General features: G+C 44.8%; 1 protein-coding gene across 2 annotated transcripts; it reads right to left on the bottom strand.

Moving 5' to 3' along the window:
* Positions 1 to 2349: 2349 nt before the first annotated feature.
* LSM12 (LSM12 homolog) lies at positions 2350 to 22006 on the bottom strand. Of its 2 annotated transcripts, XM_065897577.1 has the most exons (5): positions 21799 to 22006; positions 19810 to 19943; positions 6091 to 6200; positions 4546 to 4672; positions 2350 to 3766 (listed from the first exon to the last, which is right to left on the bottom strand). In XM_065897577.1, the coding sequence occupies exons 1-5, from the start codon at positions 21920 to 21922 to the stop codon at positions 3674 to 3676; spliced, it is 588 nt and encodes a 195-aa protein (XP_065753649.1). In that variant the 5' UTR covers positions 21923 to 22006; the 3' UTR covers positions 2350 to 3673. The 2 variants fall into 2 exon arrangements, with proteins under 2 accessions (XP_065753649.1, XP_065753650.1); XM_065897578.1 differs by lacking the exon at positions 19810 to 19943 and having other exon boundaries at positions 3674 to 3766; positions 21839 to 21922.
* Positions 22007 to 22896: the final 890 nt, after the last annotated feature.

Genomic DNA, 22896 nt, shown 5'->3' with positions numbered 1-22896 from the left:
CCCTGGTGGCACAGTGGTTGGGAATCTGCCTGCCAATGCAGGGGACGCGGGTTCGAGTCCTGGTCCAGGAGGATCCCACATCCCAACTAAGCCCGTGCACCACAGCTGCTGAGCCTGCGCTCTGGAGCCCGCGAGCCACAACTACTGAAGCCCGCACGCCTAGAGCCCGTGCTCCACAACGGGAGGCCACTGCAATGAGAAGCCCGTACACCGCAATGAGGAGTGGCCCCCACTCGCCGCAGCTGGAGAGGGCCCACGCCCAGCAACAAGGACCCAACTCAGCCAAAAATAAATAAATAAAATTAATTATTTTAAAAAAAAATGTCAAGGAGCCTTTACCGTGAATCAGTGGTTCCTAGGCTGCAGCCCCTTAACCAATATTGAAGTGCTTGAGCAATATTCAATACACCAAACATGAATCAGCAATGAGCTGTTCAGACTTACAACAGCACAGATTCAGTATCAACTCACCGTGGTAAGGCTGTTTCACCATACTGACCAGACGCTCTAAATAGCAGTAAACCCAAAGGCATGTATGTGGTAGTGCGGTGGTGACCGGGTGCTGGGGTGTAAAGGTATGTGTGTTTCAGGAGAAAGGAGAATGCCTCAAAACTAAGGAAACACTGCAAAACCCCCTGTACGTGTTCCACGATAGATGTAAGCCCTCTGCACCACATTCAATAGTTCAATGTTCTTTCCATCCAGGGCACAACTCCTGCCCCTCTCACCAAGCTCCTCTGTGTTCCACCCCAAACCTGGCTAACAAAGTGAACAATACACATACCATCAGTTCGTGAAGTCACAGGGAAGCACTAGGAGCCCACAAGTGCATAAAGTCTGGGGTTTGTTCCAGCACTGCCACTGTGGGCAGTGGCAGTATTCCAAACAAGTCACTTAGCCCTGGTGGAACCCACTCACCTTCTGTAAAATGAGTGGTTTTCAAATTATAATCAAAGAAACTTCTCAGAGACTTCAGGGAAGAGGTAGGGATGAGATCTGTAAGAGACTGAGAGGGCAGGGCTCCGAGGCCCCCTATCTCTCTGCCCAAATGTTTTACATATTAGCCTCACTTAAAATGGCATCTAAACAAAGACTTCTAAAACAAAGCTGGAGCTTCTGAAAACCAAGTAATTCAATCTCATCTCCAGATTTAACCACCCCAGGACCAAGCTAACATGTATACTAACATTTACAGAGTACCTTCTAAGTATTAAGCATTTTAAATATCTTATTTAACCCTTCACATCAGTTCTAGGAGACGAGCATTAGTTTCATGTTTACAGGTGAGGAAACTAAAGCTTGGACAAATAAAATGACTTATCCACAGTCACAAAGGGAGGAAATGGAAGTGTGAGAATTTGAAGCTAACTATTTATGTCTCCAAAGCCTTTGTTCTTCCTTCCACACTGCATGTCTTTCCCACCATACTAACTCCACCTCTTGAATTGCTCAAAGTTCCCCCACACCATTTCATGAAATAAAACCAAAGAGTCAAAAGTGCTTCCTACCAGAAACAGTTGGTACCCACTGTCTCCCATTCACAGACCTAGAGACCAATGGGGAGAAAGTGATGATGTGGGACACGTGACACAGAGCTTCCTTCCAGGACTGACATTTCCCATTAACCACGTTCACTTCTTTAATCACATCTCTCCGGTTTTCTAGACCTTGCAAGGGCGCCTCTCTTCTCCCTCTTTTATCTTCTCCAGAAGTCTACATTTCCACGCGGACTAAATCAAAGGCTTGGTACTTTAAATCAAGTTTTGGCCAATGGCAGCTGATATGAAAGTATACTTCTCAGTCTTCTCTCATTTTTCCTCCAACCAGTCCTGTAACAGATGGTCTCATGTATGTACCCACCCCCTTTATTTCTTCTACTCCACTTACATGCAGCTCCCAACCCTGGATCCCCTTCTTAACTTATATACCTGGCACTGTTTTCTAGATGAGTTCTCAGTGGTAGAAGGAGAGAGGGTAAAGAGTAGAAAGCCAGAGAGTTTAAAGGGAAAGCTTAAACCAAACACACACATCCTCAGACCCCTCCCTCTGGGGCCTCTAAAGCACGCACAAACCCGAGACATGAGTGATGGTTAAAAAAATTTGGGTTTTATTGTTTTTGCTAAACAATACTAAAAAAAAAAAAATTTCATTTTGAAGGCAGGGCTTGAATTATTTAATTTTGATCCATTTATTTAATTAAAAAAAAAAGGAAGGGGAAAGAGATCATGGCCAAAGCAATAGTAGTTAACCCCCACCCGACCCCCAAAGCTCTAGCCCGTCACATGAGCATCACCCACCTCCCACGCCACAGTGCCTGATATTCAGATGGTGGCACACTCTACCCACTGGACCGCCTTGCAAGCACAGAGGCAGTGGGTGCCAGTTTAACTCTCAGCAGGTTAGTCAAACCAGACAAACCGGTGGGCTAAAGTCCAGAAATTCTTCCCAGGTTTTCTGCCCATCGGCTGAGCATATACAAACTGTCATAAGCTTGTAAAACTTAAGGGGGGTTAGGGAAGGGCATAAGAGCAGGAGGTTGGCAGAAGAGAAATGATAGGTCACCCAAGCTTTCTCCTGGGCTAGTGGCTCTGGATACAGAGTTAAAGAGAGGTCGGAATAGGCAGACTCCAGGTTTCTCATGAAAGAAAACCATCCTTCGAGAAGGAGCTGAGATGTGCCGTGCAAAATAGTTCTTCCTGCAGAGGGCACGGAGAAAGGGCAGTGGACGCTCCCATCTAGGAGACAGGAGAGTGGTGAGGAAGTTCTTCTAGTACCGTGGAGTAAGACAAAGGCAGAGGGAGAATCCTGAGGTTTTTGCCAAGTGGGAGACCGGTGCACATACAGTCAAAGACTAAAACGCTACCAGGAACCCTCAAAGCCAGATCCCGTCTGCATACACTGGCTCTACAAAGTGCTGCAGGAGATTCTTGCTGTGAACTAAGTCAAGTTAGTTGCCTGGCTATGGGTGGTAGGGAGGACAATACACTTTTATTTTCAGAGGGATGAGGTGGGAAGAGTGGCCATGATCTAGTAAAAAGAGACCTGCAAGAAGCAGAAAATATTTAGAGAACATTTTAATATATATTTTCATATATATATTTAAAGTTAAGAAAAATAAAACTAATTCAAGCCATGCCCTGTGCAAAAAAAGAAAAACAAAACAAAAACAAAAAAAAAAAAGAAAAATTTAAAGTGAGACCTCTGTCTGCTGCTCTAGTCTCAACTTAAGTATCACAGTCAGCTTGTTACTTTTATTTTGGAAGAGAAGATGTAAAAGTTTCTTTCAATCACTCAGAAGGCAAGTGTAGCCACTTATAAAAACAGAATGGCAGAGACAGACTGGGAAAGGAAAGTCAGAGGTGAAAGGGCAGAGCAGGAAAGGAATTTTCAAAAATAAAATTAACAAGGTGACTGTTCCAGAAGGGGGCTGTGAAAAGGACATGGTGGACCAAAGTCTGTTAGTCAAGTAATGATTCAACTTTTAAATTATTCTCTTGTTCTTTTCTGTTGGGTGTTTTGTTTGTTCAAGTCTAAGATTTGGAAATGCTGACCCTTTGTTGACAAGAGCCAACAGGAAATATAGAATCCCTTCCCTCCCCCGGCCTGCCTCCGCTGAAGCCACCACCATCGCCTCCTTGGCTGGATGCTGGAAGAGTCCTCTGTGTGTGTGGACTCAGGATGACAGGGCAGCCTCCTTCTGTGGTTGCTGGGCTTGTGAACGCTGCAGTATCTTTTGGCTTTCCACGTCTCTAAAATGTTTTTCAACCTGAAAGAGACCAGTCAGCCTAGATCAGAAAAAGAGATGGGCACACAAGGCCTCCCAAACAGTTCACTCTAGACGTCAACAGCCCGTCCTGGCTGTCTAGCTCGTGGATTATTCAGCACCTTTGCCCTTGCTGTCTGTTGGCCTTCCCAACAAGATAGCTGGGGCGGTCCTCTTGTTTCAGCCACATTTTTTTGCAGCTTCAGCTAAGACTGTCTAAAAGAAGGGGAATCTATAAAGTAGAGTATGAAGGGAGATTATTATGACCCAAACTCCCTCTCCCCTCCTTACACAAGTGCAGAATGAAAAGCTGGTGGGGAATTACAGTCTTAAAACTTTTTACATCCACAATGTTGGTCTCTCAATGCTCAGTTTGTTTTTACAAATGCTGCAACTCAATCTAGAAAGTCAGATGACACATGAAGGGTCACAGACTCCAACGGCCACTGATGTACACCAAACAGCCCTTCTCAAGAAGAACCCTGCCTGGGTTCAGACGCAATATCATGGGATGGTCTGGATAATTCCAAAAAGCCACACTGCAGAGGACACGGGGTTGACCACTCGCTTTATTCTGCACCGCCCAGTGGTTCCACACCCCCCAAGTGTCCAAGCCATGGCTGCAGAGCACCATGGTGCAGGGAGGCAGGGTGAGCAGGCAGGGCTGCTCGCAGGCTGTGTCAAAAGGGGCAGGGACTGTGGCGTAATGTCTTGCCCTGAGGCTGGGGGGAGAAGGCTGAGGAATCATCCTCTCCCTAAGGTTTCACGGCTCCTTTACTTACTATTTTGCGTACATGGCTCAGTGCACTCCCCTCTTTGCCTTTACAGTTTTCCACTTGATATGGGGGTGTAATAACAACTTCTTCCATGACTACGATGTTTTTTTCTTGCCATTTACAGTCTTTAATGCTGGAAGGAGAAGAGACCAGGTGAAAGTTACCTTTTGCGGGGCATCCCACACCTCATGCCTGATGAATAAATAACTCCAGAAAGCTAACCCCAAGTTCCTAGCTCACCACTCAGCCAATAACTGGTTGCCATCAGCCCACAGGGAGAAGTAGCCAAGAAACATTTCCTGGGCACCACTGGCTAGGAAAAGCAATGAAACCAAATGCACACTTATTCCAAGGATGGTCCAGAAGAGTTACTCTGAAGCATTAGGGACCTGAAAACCCACAGAAAACTTGGTGGCAGCCTCAGAAGTCCAAACTAATTTGACTTACAAATAAATAGCTAGGCTCAGGCCACTAGATTCAATTTAAATAGCAGCCTAGGGCAGGGGTTGGCAAATTTTTTCTGTAAAGGGTCGGACAGCAAGTATTTCTGGCTTTGCAGGCCATACAATCTCTGTCACAACTACTCTGCTGCTGTACCTCAAAAGCAGTCACAGATGATACATAAACAAATGAGTAGATCTGGCCCACTGGCTGCAGTTTGCCAACCTTTGGCCTAGGGGGAAATGGTACCTTTAAAAAGACAGAAAAAACTCCCCATCTTATTGCAATCTGTACTCTGCTCCCCACCACCCGAAATGATAGCTGCTCCTCAAACTGGCCCTTCTCAATTATAAGACAGCTGGGTAACTTGCCAGACTGGGAAAATCCATCCCAGTTCACACTTGGGGGAACCTAGGGCAGCTGCCACTGCTAAGAGAGTTCCTTCACATACCTGTAAACGCTTAGATACTCACACCATGGCCTCAAACAGCTCTGATGCCAGCTACCATCTGTGCACCAGACTCAGGTGGTTAAATAGGGTAACAGAAGGCAGCAGGAGGAAGGGGGAGTGTCAAATGTTTCCGTTTTTCAGCAGCTAGGGAAGCTAGTGGAGAGTCAAATGACTTCTGCTGTGACAAAATGTCTTTTATGAGGTGGTAATAAGGTGGCCTTCTGCTCTCCCTAACTCCCTATGTTCACCCCAATATATAATTGGGAAGAGGGAGACAGATATAACTTTCCCTTAATAAAACTGCGTCAGCTTTTAGAGAAAGGTACAAGATCAAAATAATAAAAGAGAAAGAAATCACTAGTTCTAAATTATGGAATACTAGGTCCGGAAGGGACCCTTAGGGATACTCTAATCCAAAACTAAGTTCTACAGATGAAGAAACTGAAGCCCAGAGCAGACAACTTGTTGGAGATTACACCATTCTACCATATAGAAAGGCAACAAGCACCGCACCCCTGGAAGCCGAAGTACTGCTAACACACTACCCAGCTTCCCTTGTGACATTCATAAACACAACTACCCCAAAATCATCCACCAGACAGCACAGCCAGGCAGCATCACCCCCGGGGCAAGGGACCCCTATGCTCCCCCCAACTCACGTCTTGTGTATGGTCTGGAAGAGCTGCTGGCCCTCTAGGGAGACACCAGCGCTGATTGCATAGGCCTGGCTCAGCTTCTCCTCCTTCTCTGTCCGTGCTTTGCTGGCAAGCTAGGGTGGGGGAAAGGAAAGAGACTCAGAAAAGCGTTCACCTTCATCCTTCCTTCAGGACCTAAGTTGAGGAAAAGGTGCTGGAAAAGACTGATTTGGGTAGATTCAGTTTTCTCAGAGATCAAAAGTGAAACAAACAAAAACACACACAATATACCTCAACAGTTTCTGCTATTCCTGGCAAACATGCGTTCCTTCCAGTACTTACTGAATGCCTACCGTGTGCCAGACAGTCACTGTACTGAGCCAGAGATACAGCACAGAAGGGGGCAGGGGAGACCGACTATAAACAAAACAAACAAGACAACTTCAGACAGGGCTAAGTGCTAGGAAGAAAATAGAGCAGGACAAGGTTATAGAGTATGACTGGGGGGTGGGGGGGGGGGCCCTACCTGATGGAAAGTGATGGTCAGACATAAAAGGTAATGCATACATTTCTACGAAAGGAAAGAATTAAGAATTTTTATCAGCTACTGTGCTAGAGCCTCAGGTTTAGAAATAAATGCCTACCACACCTTCAAAGACCAGGATTTGAAGTTCTAAAGACTCAAGCATTCTAGTACCATTATCTGTACTCACATGGGGAGCCAGGACTCCAGGAAACCTAACCGTGGATACCGTCCACCTTCAACTTGGGCTGTAGATACCATGCTCTTTAAAAAAAAAGGAATGCTCTGCATTCTACCGCGTGTCTGTTCCTTAACTGCCCTCTAGTGGAACAACCATAAACTGATCAAGAATTGTAGTAAAATCTAGTAGGTCTACTCAAATCTAGTAAATCGCTCCCAGCAGGGGTGGGTATCCTGTCTATCCCTACTGCCCCTCTAATACATTTCTGGTTGCTAGACTACAGAAGTACAAATTCAAGTGGAAGACAAGACAAGTACGCTGATGGTTTACACGAGAGGCAGATAATGCATCTGAAAGTCAAACAAACGACTCGGAGATTTTCAGATCCACGAACAAGAACATGTACTTAGTATACTGACGCTGCAGCATGCTAAAGACATACGCACAAACACACACATGAGAACACCCAACCTGTCCCCAAATACCAGCTCCTTAGATGCAAAGAGAGATCATACCTCCAGCACATTCCCAGAGTACCTAGATGCTTGGAATACTTAAACATTCATATTCTGCTTTAACAGTGACATTTCAAACCATAAGCCAAACATACTTCTACAGCGGGAAAAATAAGCGAAGTGTCTAACTTGGAAAATGAAGCACTTTCTTAAGTGTGGGTTTGACTATGAAGAAGAGAAAAGGAGGCCTTCAATCAGGTTAGGGTAACTGAGGAGTCTCAACTGTCTCTGAGTTTCAAAGACTGTCTGAGGGAGGAGGGGGTATGAGCACAGCTCATACATGCTGTCACTTCGGACTCCCTAGGTAAAAGGGGGAAGAAAGGCCAAAACTCTGCATTGATTTAAAGCCAGAGCTCCCTTTTCACTTGGTCCCCAGGACATGGAAAGAGACAAATACAGCAGCAGTATATAAATGATCTTTCAAGCCAGGTTCTGCCATTGTGGCCCCACCAGGCTCCAACTTTACAGAGAAGGAAATGCACAGGGCTGACTCCCCCGAGCACTGGCAATCCCAACTGCAGCAAGGAAGCCTCGTGGCTTGAAAGCACTCAGTTTCTATGGAACGAGAACTGCTAAGGGTGTGTTTTAAGCAGTAACAAGCAAAGCTTACTTGGTCACCAAGAAAACCCTAGTAACAAGGAGTTTCCTTGAGTCTCACTTTCCAAACAATCCTGAAGAAAATCTGAAGTCTCCAAGGAAAGAAGGGAAAACTGGAGGGAAGCAGAGCTCCCTTGGATTAACCAAGCTCCTGCAGAGCTCCTGAGAAGTGGCTAGTGGTCAGGCAGATGTCTACCCCATGAGCAGGCAGAAGGGTCTCAGTTTGAGGTCTTTTTAAAAATATTTATCCCTGAAGACCAAAAACATCTCCCAATGTTGGGTCAGACAAAGCTGCTTCTATAAAGCTTATGTTGCCTAGATAGTAACAGCACCCATTCAAGAAGACAAGAGTTGGCTCAGAAAAAGCAGGCATCCATGCAGAATATTTAAGAATGGAACTGACAAATTAAGCTGGGGTTGGGGAGGGGCAGGAAGGCTGGAAGAAGAACCACTTTTGAATTTCTGCCAGAGGCAGAGTAAAATGGATATAAATCTCAGCCACAAGTGATTTGTTTAGACAGCCTGAGTCAAATCAACACAATGGTTATAGAACAATGATTTCAAAATACACCCTAGCCACTCCCACCCCCGACCTCCGCCAAATACCTGTTGTACAATCTCTTCTAAAGGGTCTAAAAGCAAAGGAGAATGGACTAGATGACTCTCCATCTCAACCCATAGTGCAGACTGATCCCAAATGCTAAATGATACAAGGGAGAGCCTTGGAAAAGTCAGCAGAAGTCAGTGTAAGCTGACTATTTCAATTTGCCCCAATAGCCTCAACTACTCTACCTGTACCTGCAATTGTGCTTTGGGGATTTGGATTCACAGCAAACCCTGAAGCCTCCAGCTGCCAGTTTATGAACTGTATTTTCATGGCTATCTGAAAATGCTTAAACCTGATATTCAGCTACACAGATCTGCTTTCACTAAGAAGCTGTATAAATGGGGTAGATTTCTGCCACAGAGAACTGCATCAATTAGGCAGGAGGAAGATTACCTTCACAAAAAGAATCTAGAAATGTTTCTTCTCAAAATTGGGGTGAGAAGGGAAGGGAGATTACCCTGCTCTTTTCACACATGTTCCTGAAAACCCATAACAAATATGGATAAGCCTCCTTTTGTAAAGCAAGTGACTATCACTCTACCCTCAAGTTAGCTGTAGCTCTACATTTCCCCACATCGTATTTTTGTAAACTAATGCATATCTATAAATGGTCCAGTTACTCCAAGTTCATAAGTTTATGGTTACTGTCAAATCGCCAGACAGAACCAATAAAAGCTGTCCCCAATAGAGAAGGTGTAGGGTGTGCCTTTTAGGCTTCGGAGGGTCATCAGGACTGCAGTTTTTAAATTCAGTAACTATCACCATACTACATTCATTTTCAATGCAAGCATGCTAACTGCTGGCCTCTCTTCCAATCAAAACTGAAGCACTAACTGGTTAGAATCATAAAGAATGTTAAAGGCACCAACTTTAAGAATACACTGGGTTCAGGCAAACTGAGAAGCACAAGCCTACAAATACATGTTACTAATGACATGTGACCTAATTGAAATAACTGCACGAGACAACCTGCATTTATCTACCCCTCCTTTTATTTTGCACAATTCCCTGTGAAAACATTCATTCCTTGTCTACTAACCAGTTCTTCCTCTCTTGGCCATTTTATATATAGCATCTTGATGTGGGCAAAACAAAGAAAAGTGCATGAACGTGACTCCAAAGCACATCAATATTAAAAGGCTTCTCGTCATGCCCGCTGCTGGGTAACCCTCGAGTGAGTGAATCAGTGAACAGCGGCAACACATCTCTCCTCCTGCACTCAGTGACATGGAGAAGAGGAAGCAGCCACAACAACATAATCCAAGCATCTTGTTATAACCTCATCTTGTTACTTGGTAACCAGCTAGGCCATCTTATATCCACATACCCAGACCAGGAAAGCACAGGTGCTGTGAGGAATCCAGAGGGATTCCTACTGCAAGTATTTAACAGGCTGTGACAGCTGATCCAACAAGGGAAGCAAAGTCCAGAGAGGAACCTGCTGGATGTGACCTACTGACTCCACTGAGCCACTCTTGGTTTGTCTTCCCTCTGTATTCGGGCCTTCCAACCAGCTGCCCTCACTGAGGGGTTAGGCGGCACTGCAGCTGCTGCTCAGAACTGGCAGTGCTGCCTGCAAGGCCTGATGGAGGCTGAGGGACGGCAGACCAAAGCAGCCAAGAACCACCGTCATCTTAAGGGCCCACGCTTGCTCCTGCTGTTTCAATTCTGGGGTGCACTCCTGGAAAGCCCTCATTCTTGGCTAGCAACAAGAAGGCTCAAAAATATTTCTTCTGGGGCTTCCCTGGTGGCGCAGTGGTTAAGAATTCACCTGCCAATGCAGGGGACACGGGTTCGAGCCCTGGTCCGGGAAGATCCCACATGCCGCGGAGCCACTAAGCCCGTGCGCCACAACTGCTGAGCCTGTGCTCTACAGCCCGTGAGCCACAACTACTGAACCCGCATGCCTAGAGCCCGTGCTCCGCAGCAAGAGAAGCCACTGCACTGAGAAGCCCAGGCACAGCAACGAGGAGCTGCCCCCGCTCGCTGCAACTAGAGAAAGCCCGCGCACAGCAGCGAACACCCAACGCAACCAAAAATAAATACATAATATAAATAAATTTTTAAAAAAGTAACCTGAGATAGATGAATAATATGAAAACCCCAAAATAACCCAAATATTCATCAATATGAGATTCATTAAATAAAGTTATTTTAAAAAATATATATATTTCTTCCAACTATCAATATCCCCAAGTCTTCCTGCTCCCTGGCTGAAAGCTCCTGTCTGAAAGTTTCTAATAAAATACTGTTCTTTACAACCTCAGATAGCTGGGAACTCAAATAGAGAACCCTGCTTGAAGTCATGTCCCAGAATACATAACAATGAACCAAAACACTGAGTCAAACAGGGGAACAGTAGAGTCCAAGAGGCCTGGCAGTGAACACTAAAATCCTAAGAGCTAATTTGTTGAGTGAGAAATTACTCCACGCAATGCACGGAACAACACGCTTTACATGTATTAATGTTTAATCTTCCCAACAATTCTGTGAAATAGGGACTAAAATCACTCCAACTTAACAGATGGACTCGCCCAAGTTTACCAAGTCACAAGTGGGAGAGTCTGGATTTGAACCCAGACAGTCTGACTCCAGAGCTTGCATTCTGAACTCTGCACTATACTCAAATAGTTCCACCTAAGAGAAATGTTGAAAATACACTTATAAATTTGAATGTAAAAGAAAATGTTTTATAAAAGAGAAAACGTTTTAAGCCTCAGCTGCCATCTTCTTTTTATCAGTGAATTCTGACATTTCCATCAATGTCCTCTGTACAGAACACAATTGTCTGCCTTTTAATGAAGGGCCTCTGTTTTCTGAAAAGGGTCCCAGTCTCACCCTAAACCTCAAGGACATCCTTTATTTCTTTGGTTGAAGGTAATTCATGGGAATGCATTTAAGAAAACAGATCCTATGTGAGAAAGCATTTCAGGCCGATAATAATGGGTATTCCCTGAACCCATCATTTTCTGATGTGCCAAGACTAGAGAAGGTAAGTCAAGCAAGTCTTCTGCACTAGAAAGTTAAGGTACATTGAGAGTGCTGAGCTCTGATGAAAAACACCGTGCAGCAATTAAAACTCCAATAAAGATGTTTAAAAAAAAAAGGAAAAACACCCTTGCAAATCCAGGGGCCACAGTGCCACCTCAGTCTCCAGGCTCTGACCACCATATTGCTGTCGTACAATACAGGCCAGCCTCAAGTCAGTCAGTACACGCTATAAGCAAAGTTTTATACTTCACCTGGCTTAGAATAAAAACTAGTTGCCAGCAAAGTCAATAGTTTTTCTTAGTTATTTGTAATTATGTCAACAAACACTATTCATAGCTACAGAAGACAGCTAAACCTCCTGGACACCAACAGAGTAACTTCCTAGTCCCAAGACCCTGACACCAGCACTGCTGTGGAACCTCCACAGGACTCTGCCAGGAAAAAAAACTGGCGCAGATATAAACTGAAACTTGACCTCAGCAACCTATCTGTGAGAGTACACGCTCAAATTAGCCATCTCACACATGGCCGTGAGGAGTAAGGGAGATAACGTGGGTGAAAGCACTAGGTGCGTTGTAAAGCACCGTACAAATATCAGCTGTTAACATTGTTATTATTATAACATCATTATTATTAGCACAGAGAAGGTGGCTGTGGGTTATTTCAAAAAAATTCATATAATCCAACCTTCCTTTAGCCAATGAGCTCAGGGCTCTCTCTCTTCTGCTTTCTGTAAGAGCTGCTAGAGAGGCTATAAATCCTTAACAGAATAACTTCCAAAATATAACTGGAACAGTAAGTCGGAAAATGCACTTTATGTGCCAAAATGGGGGCTTTTGGCAATAAAGAGTTTTAGAATAAAGAGTTGATTTTATTCAGAGGTAGTGAAAGAACCATGTGCTGTCGTTTCCTGGGCTCTGAAGAGGGCAGAAAAAGAAAAGTAAAAATGAAAAGCCACCCCCTTGCCACCCCACCCCAAACAAAAGAGATTCCAGATCAAAGCCCTACCTACCACTCACTAGCTACATGAATCTGAGCAAGATGCATAGCCTCTCTTGAGCCTTAGTCCATTCATGGGGGCCCGTCCTAAAGGGTTGTTATTGGGGTTCAGTAAGATACACATCTAACACCAATACTGGCACTTAACTAGTCCCTTCCTTCATTTCTAAGAACTGCCACCAGTTTAGCTCACTGACAGAACAGCAAAAGTTTCTAAAATTGCAAAGATGGACAAACTGAAGTCAATCCAAATCAGCTTGATTCCATTTAACTTCCCTCCCTTTACCTAATGAATTGTGATTTATTCTTCAAGACCCTACTCCACTGTTACATCTGAGAAGGCTTTCCTAAAATGTTCACTACTCTAAGCCAAGGATTGGCAAACTACAGCCTGTGGGCCAAATTCAGACAACCACCTGTTTTAGTTAAGTTTTATTGGAACGACCACGACCATTTGTTTACATATCACCCACGGCTGCTTTTGCGGCAAAGGCAAAGTTGATAGTTGTGACAGAGAATGTATAGCCCACAAAGCCTAAAATATTTACTATTGGGCCCTTCATTGAAAAGGTTTGCTGCCCCCCCTGCAAAAAGTTAAATGCTGCTGTCTCTCACCACTCCCAAACATGAGATTTTTGAGGGCAAAAGCAATACCTTAATCATCCTGACATTCCCAGCACCAGGAAGGGAGGGGGAGAGAGAGGGAAGTCAGATCAAAGGAAAAGAAACCTTGACTATTAGAGATTCACAGAACAGTTCCCAATGGTTAAGTGGCTAACACACAGTCATACAACAATTCATTAGCAGCCCAGCTGTGAAAAGAACCCAGTTCTTCAAACTCCCCACATTCTACCACACTATACTGTTAACTTTTGGCATGGTATATAGATCCTTTAACTTTCTAGTTCATGTACAATTTGCTTCTCTCTCCAGGGTAGTTTCTGGTATTTATCTAAGCTAGCCTTAAATTCCAATGCTAGAACTTGACTGCACCACTTGTTTTTTTCTTCCCCCCAAGCCTGATCTCTGCCAGGAAAATTAAACCAGTTAGAATACCCCTTTCTTAACACTGTAAGAGATACTACCACTGAGCTATCAGTAAAGTGCTTATTTTGAATCGTCTCTGTGTCAAAGAGATAGAATGCAGAGGTGGCTGCAACAACACACCTATGGCACATCTCTGCCAGTCACTTGGGCCGAGCAATCTGTCTTTTCATGTAGACGATTCTCCCCACACCCCTGTGATGTCAGGAAAGCCCCCTTCAGAACCAAACTCTTGACCTGAGGAGGGCTCCACCAAGTCAGCTGGCTGCCATGCACTATAGCCTGAAGTGAGTCATGAGCTCTAGCCTGGAACGCCGCACCCCCTATTATGGTTATCAGGTTGACCCCAATGTTTTTTTTTTTTTTTTTTTTTTTTTGCGGTACGCGGGCCTCTCACTGCTGTGGCCTCTCCCGTTGCGGAGCACAGGCTCTGGACGCACAGGCTCAGCGGCCATGGCTCACGGGCCCAGCCGCTCCGCGGCATGTGGGATCTTCCCGGACCGGGGCACGAACCCGCGTCCCCTGCATCGGCAGGCGGACTCTCAACCACTGCGCCACCAGGGAAGCCCTGACCCCAATGTTTTAATGCCACCAAATGTGACCTCTTTCAAAGGTTAGTGATTTTTAAAATGGCAGTCAATCACCTACCTCTCTGACTTCAGCTCACACCACTCACTACTTACTGTGTCCCTGTTACTCAGCAACGATGGGTTCTTCCTCTTCACCCCACACTTGCATCTTCATGACACTTCTGTGAGGAAGCAGCTGTCTGCTCAGAGTCAGGTGCAAAACTTACTGGTGGACTCTAACCTGGGACTGTGGCCTTGACAACATATTTTAATCAAGTGAGCCAGTAGGTTACACGTAGCTTCAAGGAGCCAGAAAAATTTTATCTGACAAAAAAGTCTTGCCTTCCCTAGACAGGTTATTTTCCTTCCACTTTCACAATATGAACACATTCTACCTTTTACTAATATATACATACCTAAACATAGGGTGGCCAAGTCGCCTGATTCTACTTGGTGATAACTCCATACCTCAACACATTAGGGTCAAGATATGGTCAAGGTCTCAGCTAACAGGATACGTCCATGAACACAGGCCACAATGCAGTAGCTACCAACGACCCCAGGAATTTTCTCACACTTGAGGATTATCCCTCACATCAACAAAAAGCCATAAGGTTATGCTAAATCTTAGCTTTCAAGCTGGTGAGAAATCAAAACAAAAACCAAGTCAGTTCTTCCCTGTGTGACATCATACCTAAAGGTAAGCAATGACATCAGTTCCTTTCAAAAGTGAACTTTGTGACTCTTCCATTTTCTCAGCCTTCCCAGGCCCTTCCACTCCCAGACCAATCTCCCAAGTATCATTTTTATCCAAAGGCAGCAAACTCATTCTTCACTACCAGGTGCTGATGAAATGCTCTTTGAATCTCTTCTTCCTGGTTCTTCTTCCATTTAATCACTCAGTGCTGGTTAGTAAGGTACAAATGGGTAATAAATACTCAAAACAGGCTGATCAATCAGTCAGTGGTAAGCGAGGTAGATGCCTTATCTGTGGAGTTCTCTTTTCCATGCTTTGTCCCTTTTCCTGCCTCCTGCACAACATACAAGCATCTCCTCCAGAAAGTCTTCTCCAAATCAGCAAAGTGAAAAGAAGACTTACATATCATTCGATGCACTGGAGGCATTTATCCAAACAAATGAATACCTAACACTTGCCTTGGCTGTCTCAGTGAGTTTCTTCCTAAGAGTCTCAGGAGTTGAAAGCACAACCTCTTAAGTTCTTTGACTGCTCACACTAACCTCCAGTACTCAGGCAAGTGTTCACTTAATTGTGCCCCTTGATAACACTGCCCTGGAAACTCATGTTAATTCTGGTCACAACAAGAGGTATCCAATATAATTTTGATTTTCCCCAGTCTTGGGTTGGCAAGTTCTGATATCTGAGTGAATGTCAGATCCAGTATCAGGAAAGACTGACATAGGAACAGTGCCAATGTTCTTGGCTGCTTCCCTTTGTCATACTGTCCCTCTCCCCCCATCCTGCTCCTACACCATAATTCAAGGAACATCAACTGGCTGCACACAGCTAATGCGGGAGAATAGGACTAACATCTGCCAGCTCTGGTCAACCTGACCGAATCCTCCAAACAACTCTATGAGATAGGCACTAACATGATCCCATCTCCACAGTGAGAAAGCTGATGCCCAGCAAGGTTAAGAGGCAGGGGAGTGACTTTAACGACTTATCCACTTGGTTCCAATGTTCTTTCTACTAGACCATTCTGCTGCTGACCACATAACACAGATGTTTCTCTTTACTCAGAAATATTACTTAGGATTATAGATATCTGCATACTCATTTCATGTCACCAACCTACTCTATAAGTTCCTTGGGTAAGCACACAGAAGCAGAAAAAACATGGGACTTTGCCATCAAAACATCAGACCTGAGTTCAAATCCCAGCTCGATCACTTACTAGTTGAACAACCTTAAGCCAGTGACTCATCCTCTCTGAGACTCAGTTTACTCTTCTGTAAGATAGTGATGGTACGCACACCATAAGGACTATTGTTAGGATTAAACGAGATGTCTACCGATTACTAGTTCAGAGGGTGGCACGTAAAAATAATCGTTCCCACACTACTTGCCATATAACCTAGAACGAGTCACTTAAACTGATAAGCCTATCTTCCCATCTCTTAAACTAAAAGGAAAAGAATACACTCTAAAGATCACAAAGCACGGTTTTGAGAATGAACCAAGATGTGTCAAAGCTCTTTGTAAACTGTAAAGCCCTAGAAAAATGTAAGGTGTGGTCCCCAACAGAGCTTACCACAATGCCTTGCACAAAATAATTTTCAGTAAATGTTTGATAAACACTACATAAAAGAGAACTCTGTTAATACTGACATGTCCCAAATCATCTGAGAGCACTGCTAACTCATGGGCAATCTCTATCCCCAGAGAACAAAATGTGGAGTCAACTCAAAGGAACTTGTTAAGAAACACTTTACTTCACCCTACCATGCAGACCCTGGGCTCTCATCCTCATGCAAGATTTAAACCTTCCTCGTGACAGAAAACTAATAAGCCACATGGTGAATAACCTGAACCTCACTTATGATTGGCTTTGGTGTGCTTTTGTACTTTCACAGTCAGGAAATTCGAAACAATTTTACAGGGTACAATGTTACTGTGGAGAAGATAAAATGATATTCAAAACTTCCACCTTCTGCGACCCCACTGTCGTCTTCCAAGCTTCCTCTTACGTCTCACTGCTGTGGACAGACATAGGACATCTTAGCCTGCAGTAAAAGTGCCAACCAAAAACTGAACAAGCTCATCTCCAAGAATTGCTAGTTCATACCATCTCTAGTTGGGCTGGAATTAAATATTTCCTTTAAAAGGCCTCTATTCCATTTCCTGCTGGGTCGGAGTAAATATCCGGTTTATATCAACCGGTTTAATTAAACAGAGCACTTACTATGTCAGCAAGATGAGCCATCATGTGATGTTATCTTCCACTGCAAGTGGAGTACACAGGTAGTGCTCCCTAGACTGCAAGTATCAACAGTTTTCTTCCAGGGATTTCAAGGCACTTTAGTTCCCTTCTAAAATGCTTAAACAATCCTCCATCCTAAAAAAAAACACTCAAGCTCATGCTCTTAAATGAGATGAGCTTTTCATGTCATTCAAGCAACATGTAGTTGCCCAGATTAGCTGTTTTCAGTAACAGTAAGAGCCCTCAGGAAGAATCACAAAGCATCCTCAAAGGTTGGTTTCAAGGGAAAACCAATATAGCTTATTCATAAACAACTCTACGAATGAAGAATGAATAAATGAAACCCAAAGATAGCCCTCCAACCTAATTTTAGTCTTCAGTTTCTGACTCCTTTTTCAAGACTTGGCTAGCAGGCCACAAAGCAAGAAAAGTAAAGATTTCTGGTATTCCACAACCTATTACTTCTGGCTGCTTTCTTGAAAGAGTGGGTAAACAACTAGTTTACAATAATGCTAGGAGACAACTGACCAGCAGAAAGCAAAACCCTAAAGGCAAAGATAATCCGCAAACTAATAACCAAGAACCATTTATACTTGAAGTCAAATGTAAGAAAAGAATTGCTTCTCAACAGCTCCCACTTAACAGTCCCATCCACACCACTCCAGCCCCTCTCAGATAAATGGTGGCACTTGGTGGTCATAAGAGCGGAATCCTGTATCTTTTAAATTTGAGAAAATCATCCCTCTTTCAGATAACCTTTCCTCGACTACTCACTAAAGGTTGTTGACAAACTTCTCATACCCTACAAACACTAAAGGATAACTTAGAGCCCTTTTCACCCTCAACATACCAGGCATAAACTATTTTATTTGAAACTTTTAAAATCTCTCTGGGGACTTCCCTGATGGCACAGTGGTTAAGAATCCACCTGCCAATGCAGGGGACACGGGTTCGAGCCCTGGTCCGGGAAGATCCCACATGCCACGGAGCCACTAAGCCCTAGCACCGTAACTACTGAGCCTGCACTCTAGAGCCCGCGCGCCACTACTGAGCCTGCGCTCTAGAGCCCGCGAGCCACAACTACTGAAGCCGTGCGCCTAGAGCCCGTGCTCCGCAACAAGAGAAGGCACCGCAACAAGAAGCCTGCGCACCGCAATGAAGAGTAGCCCCCGTTCACCACAACGAGAGAAAGCCCGCACGCAGCAACAAAGACCCGACGCAGCCAAAAATAAAATAATCTCTTCTGCTAACAGAAGATCATCCAAAGACGACCTATACTTTAATAGGAGGACTGAGCCAGTGTTCCAAAAATCTATAAGTCTAAGAATGGGACATTCTGTACGCAACAGCCTTTAATATGAAACCCAAGACCCTTCTGAATCTGTCCTCAGACATCAGTAAAACAAAAAAGTGTGGCCCTTCCCTGGAATCTAGTAAGAAGGGAGCTCCAGATCTGAGGTAACTGCATTCTGCCAGCCTCAGTCACTCTCCTTTGTTTCAGCTGCCTGAGTGTCTCCCTGCTTTGCTGAATTGTAGCAAACACACTACATTCCCAAGAGAGGCAAGAGAATATACATTATTACAATACTCATGTACAGGGAAAAAAACTTCCACCACACTAACTCAAGAGACTTAAGGCAACAGTTATGAAAATTGAGGGCCTAACTTACTCACTCAACAAGTACTTACGAAGCACCTACTCTGTGCAAGGCTCTGTATATTTAGTGATGAACAAAACAGGTATAGCTCCGATCCCCACAAAACAAATTTTGGTTAGATAGAAAAGTAAACAGATGATATACAATTATAACTACAAAAAAGCTATGAAGAGGGTAACCTTAAGTCGCAATTTGCCCAGGACACACTAATCTATACTTGGTGTAAAACAAAAGCACCACCCACCCCTTTACTCTCGAAAATGTCCCAGGTTGGACTGTAAATGATATGTCACCTTATCTCTGAAGGCTAAGGTACTGTAAGAGAGAATGGGGGCAAATCACTTTAGCCTGAATGATCAGAGAAGACTTCTTGAAAGAGGTGCCATTAAACTGAGTCCTGATGGATACGACTCCAGTCATTCTGAAAGGGTGTTCCAAGTACAGGGGACAGCAAAGGCTACAACAGGGCTTGGGGTATTACTATTATTGATCAACATGAACTTTGGCTAACAGAACTAAAGAATCAGGAAAGTTATTTGAGGGTTCCCAGAGACCAATTTGTACATCCAAGATTAAAATATCCTAAAACTCTAATTTTGTTAGACCTCGAAATTCAAACATAAAGACAAAAACAAAGCTCTAAGGCAGTGGTTTTCAAATTTTTGTAGGTCATTAATCCCTCTGAGAATCTAAAAACATATTCCAAATCTTCACCCAGGAAACATATATTCTCATGTGCACACATACACAATTTCAGGAGGTTCAGAAGCAACGTCCCTACCCAACCCTCCCAACACTGGAAGTTCACACATGGACTGCAGGTTGTGGGGAGGGGCGGGGGGCGGGGAAGCCCTCTTTCACAAAGGACAAAAGCCAGCTCTCAACTCTATTTCTCTATTTGGGCATTAAGACATTTCTTAAAATCTTCTGAAGATACCCAGGAATAAAGAGAAAAGTTAAACTGATATATTTTTTTAAAAAATATATCAAAACAAGCAATTGTAAATCACTGAAAAAAATGAAAAACAAACAATGGATAATGTATGTACCACCAAGAGTCAATGAGACTCAAATTTCCCATCATTTTGGAGAACCAGAACTGCCCTCAAGTCCTTACCTTACTAACATTGAGTGAAGCTAGGGGAGGAGGGGTTTCTGTTCGGTCATTAATTATTTCCACTTCTGAAACATACTGTAAGTTTATGAGCAAGATGTCTGCGTGGTTGGGCTTTCCACTGGAAGAGGGACATTCTGGTGAAAAAGTAAAGTTAAGGAAAATAGGGGCAAGCAGAGAACTGACACATCCCAAAGGGGCATGGAAAACACAATTCACCCAAGGCTTGTGTAAAAGGTGTGCCACAAGCAAGAGAGGGAGCCTCACAAGAATCACACCTCTCCTCAGGAAGTCTCTGCCTGTCACTTTCCTGCCGCACAACCCCATAACCAAAAGATCTCAAGCTTTTCAAAGCCAGACACAATCCAAAACTGGAAGCCTCGACAGTGTTTCTGTCACCTTCTCTTTACCGGTTTTATGAAGAGGCTTAATACAGTTTTAATGCCGTTATGTATACTGTTTGTCTTGAACCTAATGAACCACACTGAAGAGCAAGTACTTTCTGTTCTTGGTATAATACTCCCTATATCCAAACAGTGCTCTTTTCTCTTTTTCAGATTTGAGATTTCCCATTTTGCACAGGAAAACTACAACACTGGAAAGGAAGCTCACTCAAGGTGACCCAGCTAGCTAACCCATTCATTCATTCATTCACTCACTCACTCACTCATTCACTCATTCTCCAACCATTTCTCAAAAGCATACTGTATGTCAAATAAAGGTAGAGTAATTCTTCATTCCGAAACCCTTCCAACTAAACCACTAATGTAAAAGGTCTTACTTGGTCCAGGTATGAAGTCTTGTGTTCAAAAAACAAAAACAAAAATTTAAAAAAATCTGCAACTCTTCTTGCTGTAATTAGTTTCAAAGGACATCTTCCTAAACTACAAATCCACAACCAGTAGCTAAATGAATTAAAATACTTGCCAGTCAAAGGCAGCAGCAGACTCAGTAAGAAACTTCCTTTTGAAAGGTGCCATAAGAGATTACTTAAAAAAAAAAAAAATCCAAATAAACCCACCTGTGGCTCAAATAAAAGGGGAAGGGGTGGCACATTTATTACAACCAGGTAGTATTCCATTTCCACGACTGAGTTTCCTGGAGTAATTCAGAAATCACTTCCACCCCAAAGAAAGAGACCACCTTTTCCATTCTGTTAAACACTGACACATTCAAAAGGGAAGGCTACTGCTATGGAGAAGTCAGGACTCCATGTGCTGAGCTGACAAGAGAAAACAGTTTACTCTTTCACCTGTAACCCACACGTCCATACATAAGCCCCTGAAAAACGTGGTCCTCTCTCTAGACCAGGTTTCCAATACAAACATCCCCAAAACAGCAACTTCCAAATCACGGAGAAGCCGAAAATTCAGCACTCCCTGCCCCCAGCGGCACCACGCATACACAAGCACCAGCAAAACAAGCCCCTATCCCCAGTTCTGCTACAAACTCTGTCCTGCAGTTACTCTCCCCCCAAACAGGCGAGGCCCATTTGGTCACCACCCCACCGCCCTTTCTTGGACCAAATCCCATCAGTGGACAACCCCTCCTGAACTCCATACCCTTGTACCACTCACTAGCAGTTCCTTACTCTACACACCCCTTCCCCACATGATTTTACCCGTCCCCCTCCCATCCGGGCTCCAATCACCAGCCCCCTCCCACGACCACCCCTCTCCGGATTACTGTGTCCCCTCTCCTAGCGTTCCCCCCGAAAAGCAATCAGCGTGTCAAGCCCCCCTCCACCCACCCACCCACCCTCGATCGGGGCCCAGCTCCCACAAGGGGTGGGAGACAAGGGTCCCCAAGGCGGACCGAGGGACCCACGAGAGGGGGAGGGGAGCTCAGGGCCGTGCGCATGCGCTCCGGGCGCCGCGGTAGCCGGTCGCCCCTAGGCCCGGAGAGGGCCCCAGCCACCGCCGTCGTCCCCCGCCCCCCCACGGCCGCACATACACGCCGGCCCGGCCTCGGGCTCCGCGCAGGGAAGGATACTTAAAGCCAGCATCTTGGACTGGTAGTCGAAGGCTACCACCTCGCCCTGCAGCCGCTGCTCCTGGCACGTCCGGCACGACACCTGGCTCCCAACGCTGAAGTACTCGCCCGGAGGAGCCGCCATCTTGGGAGAGCAGCCGCGGCCGGCGGCGGCGGCGGCAGCAGCGGGCGAAAGCCGGGCCCCCAGTGAGCGCCGCGCCGCGACGCACGGGGCGTGCTGACGTCACACGCTAGGGCGTGGCCTGGACTGGGTGGGGCGGGAGCCTAGGTGGATGAGGAGAAAAGAGGAAATAAAGAGGAATGTGAATAATTACGTTTGTGCGGCTGCGCCCGGTTTGTAACAGGCTTGCAAGGTCCATTTTAGAAGTTAAAGATAAATGACCTACGTGGAATGAAAACGGGAGGGAGGAGGGAACTGCAGTCTCCCTTATGTGCACACCTTGACACAAGAGTCTGATGAATGAACTCTATATTTTACAAATGAGGAATCCGAGGCCCAGAAGACTTAACCAAACTTGCTCAAAACGGTTACACCTAACTACAAAGTGGTAGTGGAAAGAACATTGGCTGTAGAGTTAGCTAAAACGGAACCGGAATTCCACTGAGTTATGTGACCTTGAGCAAATTACTAAGCCTGATTCTTTTCTTTATTCCTTCTGTATTACCACTGTTGAGCATCCAGCAACCCTTCGATGTAGGAATCAATATCCTCATTTTACAGAGGAAGTAACTAAGTCTTAGACTAAACTTTGTCCAGGATCGCACAACTAGCAAGGATCCGGTCTACCTGTTTCCAAAGACGGTGCTATTTACTGCTATGCTATATTAGATAATACCTCACAGAGTAGTTAGGAGGAGCGGGAGATAATGAGATAATGTGTACAAATGCATGGCACGTAGTAGATCCTCAATAAATGGTAGTTCCTCCGTGATCACCCATCACTGTTGGAACTCAAGATGCTTCCCCATCTCCCATCTTGCCCTCTCCTCTAGAAAACCTGGCAAAGAGCCAGAATGAGGAGCAATGGTATTGACAAAGGGAGCCTTGGGGCGGGAGTTTTGGGCCCCCCATTAATGACTGTGTAATATACGAAACAG

Source organism: Phocoena phocoena, chromosome 19, assembly GCF_963924675.1.
Source record: "Phocoena phocoena chromosome 19, mPhoPho1.1, whole genome shotgun sequence".
Classification (NCBI taxonomy): Eukaryota; Metazoa; Chordata; class Mammalia; order Artiodactyla; family Phocoenidae; genus Phocoena; species Phocoena phocoena.
This window is presented reverse-complemented; position numbering and strand designations above follow the sequence as displayed.

Bases quoted from the DNA above. Each gene is read 5' to 3' on its own strand.
- LSM12 (XM_065897577.1), bottom strand. From the start codon at position 21,922: ATGGCGGCTCCTCCGGGCGAGTACTTCAGCGTTGGGAGCCAGGTGTCG. The intron at 19,944-21,798 runs GTATCCTTCCCT...CTTTTTCACCAG, and splicing joins GTCCAAGATGCTGGCTTTAA to AATGTCCCTCTTCCAGTGGA. The intron at 4,673-6,090 runs GTGAGTTGGGGG...TTCTCCTTCCAG, and splicing joins TTCCAGACCATACACAAGAC to CATTAAAGACTGTAAATGGC.